Below are 6425 nucleotides of genomic sequence, written 5' to 3' on the forward strand. Positions count from 1 at the left end.
TTGTTTTGTTTTGTTTTGTTTTTTTGTTTTGTTTTGTTTTGTTTTTTCCTTCCTTTTTTTTTTTTCCTTGTGTTCAGGTGAAATTTCATGTGTTTCATTTTGTGATCATTGTCTCTTCTCCTGTGCACTACTGAGAAGAGAGTGGGCCCTTCTTCATTTACTCCCATCAGGCATTTATATTCATTGATAAAACTATCCAAGAGTCTTCTCTAGGCAGAGAACAAGCCCAGCACTCTCAGTCTTATGTGAAAGATGTTTTAGTCCATTAATCTTCTATTTATTTATTATTATTATTATTATTATTATTTTTAATGGACCTTTGCTGGACTTAATCCAGTATGTCTACATTTTTCTTGGGCTGAGGAGCCTCGAACTGGACACAGTACTCCAGATAGCTCCTCAGTAGCACTGTGAAGAGGGTAAGGATCACCTCCCTTGACCTGCTGGCAATGCTCTTCCTAATGCAGCCTGGGATGCTGTTGCCCTTCTTAGCTGGAGGGGCACATTCCTGCCTCACATTCCGTTTGTTTTCAGCCCAGGTCCTTTCCTTCAAAGTGGCTTTCCAAATTGTCAGTTCCCAGCATATACTGATGCTTAGAGTTATGCAGAACTTTGCATTTCCCTTTGTTGGGCTCCATGAGATTCCTGTTGGCCCATTTCTCCAGTCAAGGTCCTTCTCCTGTCAAACTCCTTCTGAATAGCAGTACAGCCAATCTGGTCTATCAGCAACTCCTCCCAGTTTTGTGTGAACTTTCTGTGGTGCATTATGTCCCATTGTCTAGGTCATTAATGAAGGTGCTGAACTGTATTGGCCCAGTACACCACTACAGACTTGCCTCTAACTGAACTTTGTGCCACTGATCAAAATCCTCTGGGTCTGGCTGTTCAGCCAGTTTTCAGTTCACCTTCTTGTCTGCTTACCCAACTCATGCTTCTTCAGCTTGTCAATGAGGGTTTATGGGAGATAGTTTCAAATGCCATACGAAAGTTGAGGTACTCAATGTGTAGCGGTCTCCACTCATCCACCAAGTTAGTCATCTCATTGTAGAAGCTGTGTTGGGTAAGAATGATTTCCCGTTTGTAAATCCATGTGGACTACTTGCAATCACCTTCTTGTCCTTTTTGTATCTGGAAATGCAGTATAAGGTGCCCCATCACTTCCAGGTATTGAGGTGTGGCTGTCTGGCCTGCTGTTTCCTGGTTCTTCCTTCTTGTCTTTCTGAATGATGGAGTGTGAATGGAATTTATTTATTTTTATTTTTATTTTATTTTATTTTATTTTATTTCTCTGTTTCAGGCCGAAATGAACTGATTGCCCGCTATATTAAGCTGAGAACAGGGAAAACACGCACAAGGAAACAGGTAGGTGTAAAGTTCTGGGGTTATTTTGGACCACTACACATATTGTAGGCTTATGAGAACAAATTCCTTGCTACTTGCTTGCTATTAGTTTCTAGCTTTTGTGGAAATAGATGGTTGTGCTGAGCTGGTTAATAACAATGGTGGCAAGAGTCAGCTCAGGCATTTGATAATAGGACTGTAGCACTTCCACCTCCCATCCACATTGTGACCCACAATTCTTTCTGCTGTTAAACAGAGTGAGATTTTATTCTTTCATTCGTTCATTTCAGTGAACATCAGTGAAGGATTCTTTGTTCAGGTCAGACAAATAGACAACAATGGTGATTTTGAAAATACATGGCACGTGGGATGAAAAAGGCACCTCTGTGTTTTAGGAATGACAGTACAGGCTATGTTGGACAAAGCACCGAGCAACATGGACCTCCTCTGTGTAGAAGGTTGATAGTTGATCTCTAGAAGTTCTTTCTAATCTAAACTATTCTATGACGTGTTTCAGCCCAGATTCTGAGAGTCATTATATAGTAGCCAAGGGTATGTAACATGGGTTTCCCTTCTCCCAAGAGGAGGCCAAGATGGGGAGTAAAGAAATTAGAACTCTTAATCCCCATGTTTATGGATAGGTTGTTCAGTTTTAGAAGAGGTCTCTGGTTTAATAAAGAGATTTGAATTGGAAAAGGCTTTATATGGCTTGTCTTTGTTGATAACCCGCCTTACTTCATGACCATTATGCCCAGAAAAGCATCTCATTACTATCTCAACCCCCCCCCTTCCTCCACAAACCTAAATAACTCCCTATTGCATAAGGTGTGTAAAGTAAACTGTTTACTTTTGCAAGCAGCTACCAAATACTCCTCTGGAATGAAGATGGATTTTGTCTTTCAATGCAGGTATCTAGTCACATCCAGGTCCTGGCAAGGCGGAAAGCCAGAGAGATCCAAGCCAAGCTCAAGGTATTATGGGTATCCTTTTAACATATCGTACAAGCCCCCTGAGTCAGCCATTCCCTCATCCGTTCCCTCTTTGAATAGCCTCAGAAAAGGCTGAGATTAGCCACTGAATTGTGGTAAGCTGGAGAGGAAAAGGTACTTCCCAGGAAGTGTTGTGCAAACACTTGTATTGTTGGAGCTCTGTGACGTCTGAGGCAATTCTATTTAAAGATTAAAGAAACAATAACTTTAATTTTGATGTGTCTGATTTCTACCTCCGGTTTACGCTGCTGTTGTTCAAGTCTGAATGTCCCTTGGAAGAGTGTTTACCTGAGAAGGAGGGGGTTATGGTCGCAAGTGTTGACCAGTAATCATTCCATAGTGTTTTGTAGGCCTTGGGAATGGGTAGCCTTGCAGTTAGTGCTGTACTAGTTCTACCTTTACTGTAGTGGCATGGAGTTAGCCCTGGGAAAGTATTCTGAGTCAGCAGAACTTGGAAGGAAGTTACAAAGCCACCTGGGTTCTTCTCATGTAAAATGGTACCAGCTGAAGAGACTTTGCCCTTCGATTAATTCAGACCTGATTTGAAGAGGCCTGGGCTGATAAGGAAAATGGATGACTACTGTCTACTTGCCTGAGTAATTCTGTGTTTTCCTTTCTGTAGGAAGAGCTCTGAGATCAAGCTAATGAACTGATACCTCTTGTTTATTTCCACTCACATTTGAAGCAGGGAAATGGCTCAGACTGAATTGCCAAAAATATCAAGAAGGTCATGTTTATGGGTGACAATTGCACAAGAGCGTGCCCCCATTAGATTGGGGCCTGCCCATTCTAGCCCATCCAGAAAGGGCCTGCTGAGCAGGATGTGAGGTCCAGTCCTTATTATAAATCATTCAGACAGTCAGGAAAGACCTTCCTGACTTGTTATGGCATACTTTAGGTGATGATGAGGGTCTTGATATCTCAGTCCAGCCCGGACTCTTAAGTGGAAAGCTGTCACATTTTTTCCCTTGGCTGGCTGGGTAGCTCCTTCCTGAGCCACACAAGGTGTAGATTTTCTGTGAATGAAATGTTAGCACCTAGTCTTGACCAGTGCTAAAGTGCATGCATCTCTAGTGTGAGCAGTGATTGCCTCTAATGGTCGTGACTGTGCACCTCCCTCACCCCATTTCCAGGTCCATTTTAGAAACTCATTGTTGTGTCTGTAATTTGTCTGTTGTGTTTCCAGCTGCTCTGATAAAGAGAAGGAGCTGCAAATTGTGACTATCTAATTCAGTGCTTCTAGGTAGGGCTGCCAAAGTTTGAAGCCTGTGGTGCTGTTAAGCAGTCAATTCAGGCGAAGACCTGGTTGAGAGGCAAGTTAGAGCGAGTAGGAAACAACAACTGCCTGGGGTGTTAAAAGATATACTGATGCTTATATCTGTGACCTTGATTCTGTTCCTTGCATGTCACAGCTCTGGGATTTGGCATGATTGAAAAGTCCGTCAGCCGAGCCTGTTTCTACTTAGTACACAAGAGCTGGCCGTTTTTGTTCTCAGGGAACGAAGGTGTCTCGGGGAGCTCCATGAAGCCATTGGTTGTTCTCCCTTTACACTACCACTGGCCATGCTGTGAGCTCTACCCGCTGCCTGCAGTGAACCATTCCCCACTACCAGACTGTTCCTTTCTGCCTGCAGAGGCGAGTCTGTAGCACTGATTCAATTCATTTACTTCTTTGCTTTCCCTAGTCATTTCCACAGAGCAAGGAAATGAAATCACGTAAGTTACTGCCCTTCCTCTAAGTTCTTGATGATAGCTGCGTGTTCTTCTATCACTGTTCATTTTCCACACTGTGTATATGTTTTTACATTTATATAGTAGAGTTCCAAGCAGCTACATGCTGACTTTTCAGAACATGTAGTCTAATACTATTTTCTCCCACACAAACTGGGGTCTCTCCCTTAAGCTTGCACTGTTCCTATAGTAGATAGAGGTGAGGGCAGTAGAGTAAAGCTTGAAGAAAAGAAGGCAGTAGTTTTCTGTCTTGGGTGGCTAACTGATACTATACTAAAGAAAAAAGAGGTACATTTTGTTTTTATTATTATTTATTCCAGTGTGTTTTGAAAGTATAAAAACAAAAGACAAAAATTGCTAATGTTTGGTAAAAGTTTTTGATGCCTTTTTTTTTTTTTTTTTTTACTGGAAACACAAATATAAATGACTAGAGAATTGTTAGCTGAAAGAGCAAAAGAGAAAGGAGATGTCTCTAGCAAAAACATGCTATTTTCCAGCAATCGGACAGGCATTTAAACAAAAGAGGAAAAAAAAGATTTTGAGAGAGAAAATCTTTTTCCTTCTTAATTGTCCTTTTTTTTTTTTTCTTTTTAAAAAATATTTATTTCAATACATCCAGAAGTAATTTTAATTATTTCTCCCCATAAACTCATAGATAAACTCAGGTTGACAAATACGATTTTTTTAGAGAGAAAATAGAGGAAGAAAAAAAACACTTTTCTGCACTGACAACTTGAAATGTCATGGGAAAAATAAAAGAAAAATGAATTCTTACCTTGATAATGTTGCATGAAATCCTTAAAGAATTACCCAAAGCATCATTTAAGCTGCATTTGGAAAAACGTAATTTTCACTTTGGAGATACTTAGGAACTTTCTCAGTAATTAAAATGCTTCCATACATTTTAATGGTACTGACAAGAGTCATAGAGACCATAAAAAATGTTGTGCCCATTCAGATTATTTCACTTAAACGTTATCAATTATTCTTGAGCTTCTGTTACACTTTCTCCAAATGTTTTTGCATTACACACATCAGTATCCCTGGGATTTGACCTTCAGAAAACCCTAGGAAGGGGGAGAGAGAATGGAGACCCAAGTGTGAGAACTTACTGCAGTTACTAAAATTAATGAATCTCGTAGTTTTGAGAATTCTTAAGGAGGACAAGAGCTTACCTCTTTCAGCAACTTCTCCAAGCCATCAGTTCATCTGTGGCATTCCCATTATAATTATAATGCCACAGATAAATATGGCGTATCTAAATGGTAAAGATTACTTTTTAGAGGGGTGTAGGAAGAATGTGGCAAAGTACTTTTGCTTGTCCAGTTATTTATTGGTAGAAGAAATGAAGAATGCCCTTAGTTTTAACTATACATTAGACCCCCTGTTTGTTGCATTGATATTGCCTGTAAAGATGTGTACAATTCCGCAGTGCTGCTAAAATACAAAACAAAATGTTCTTGTGTATGTGCCCTGGGAGGTTATTAAGATTTCCTGTTTCCCCAAGAATGGTAATAAAACGTTTAGTTCTACCTGGGAGTAATGCAGTACTGAACTGAGACAGTCTTTTTGCAATGATGAAGACAAACTCCTTTTGAGTTAACAATTAACTTTTTTAATTATTATTATTTTATTTTTTTTAAATTAGGTCATATTTTCTGTAACAAAACATTTCAACTGTGGGGCTTGAAAACCTTCAGACAGAAAGTACAAATGCTTAATAGTGTCTAAAACAGTGATCCTAATATTTCAGAAAGGAAGATAAGTCACATTGAAAATATAGTAATGGATGAGGGACTCAAGCTTTGAAGAGTTCTTAGGATAGTTATTGGCAAATCTGCTGCCCAGTTTCTTAGAGATACTTATTCCCTACAAAGAAGCTGGTGATAATCCCGTTTATGCAGCATTAGGCCAGGCAGCAGGTTTATCATTATAATCATTCTGTTTTTTCTCTTTCTACTCTTGCTCTTAGGATCAGGCAGCTAAAGATAAAGCCATGCAGAGTATGGCTACAATGTCATCTGCCCAGATTATCTCTGCAACTGCCTTCCATAGTAAAATGGCTTTGCCTGGTCTCCCACGACCAGCCTACCCTGCTGTTTCTGGGGTGAGTGAATCATTGTCTTGGAGGAGTTGGACTGAAGGCACTTGAATACTTGAAAGGGTGTTGGGTCCTGCTCAGGAATATCCTGAGAACATTGGAAAGAATGGGCCGAAAGGCATTTTCTTTGTAGAGTAAATCTATCATATAGCTTCAAAAGTTTGAGTCTGATTCTTTGCTCACACTGATGCAAAATAACAGTGTTTTTATTTTATGTTATTTTATTTTATTTTATTTTATTTTATTTTATTTTATTTTATTTT

At 39.7% G+C, this 6425-nt stretch overlaps 1 protein-coding gene across 1 annotated transcript in view; it reads left to right on the plus strand.

Moving 5' to 3' along the window:
• TEAD4 (TEA domain transcription factor 4) overlaps window positions 1-6425 on the plus strand; it is a 59448-nt gene that overhangs the window by 33065 nt on the left and 19958 nt on the right. Inside the window, exons 4-6 of the mRNA XM_035313295.1 lie at window positions 1298-1362; window positions 2250-2312; window positions 6034-6168. Coding sequence (XP_035169186.1) covers window positions 1298-1362; window positions 2250-2312; window positions 6034-6168 — 263 coding nt within the window. The remainder of the gene's footprint in view (window positions 1-1297; window positions 1363-2249; window positions 2313-6033; window positions 6169-6425) is intronic.

The sequence above is a fragment of the Oxyura jamaicensis genome, chromosome 1 (assembly GCF_011077185.1).
Source record: "Oxyura jamaicensis isolate SHBP4307 breed ruddy duck chromosome 1, BPBGC_Ojam_1.0, whole genome shotgun sequence".
NCBI lineage: Eukaryota > Metazoa > Chordata > Aves > Anseriformes > Anatidae > Oxyura > Oxyura jamaicensis.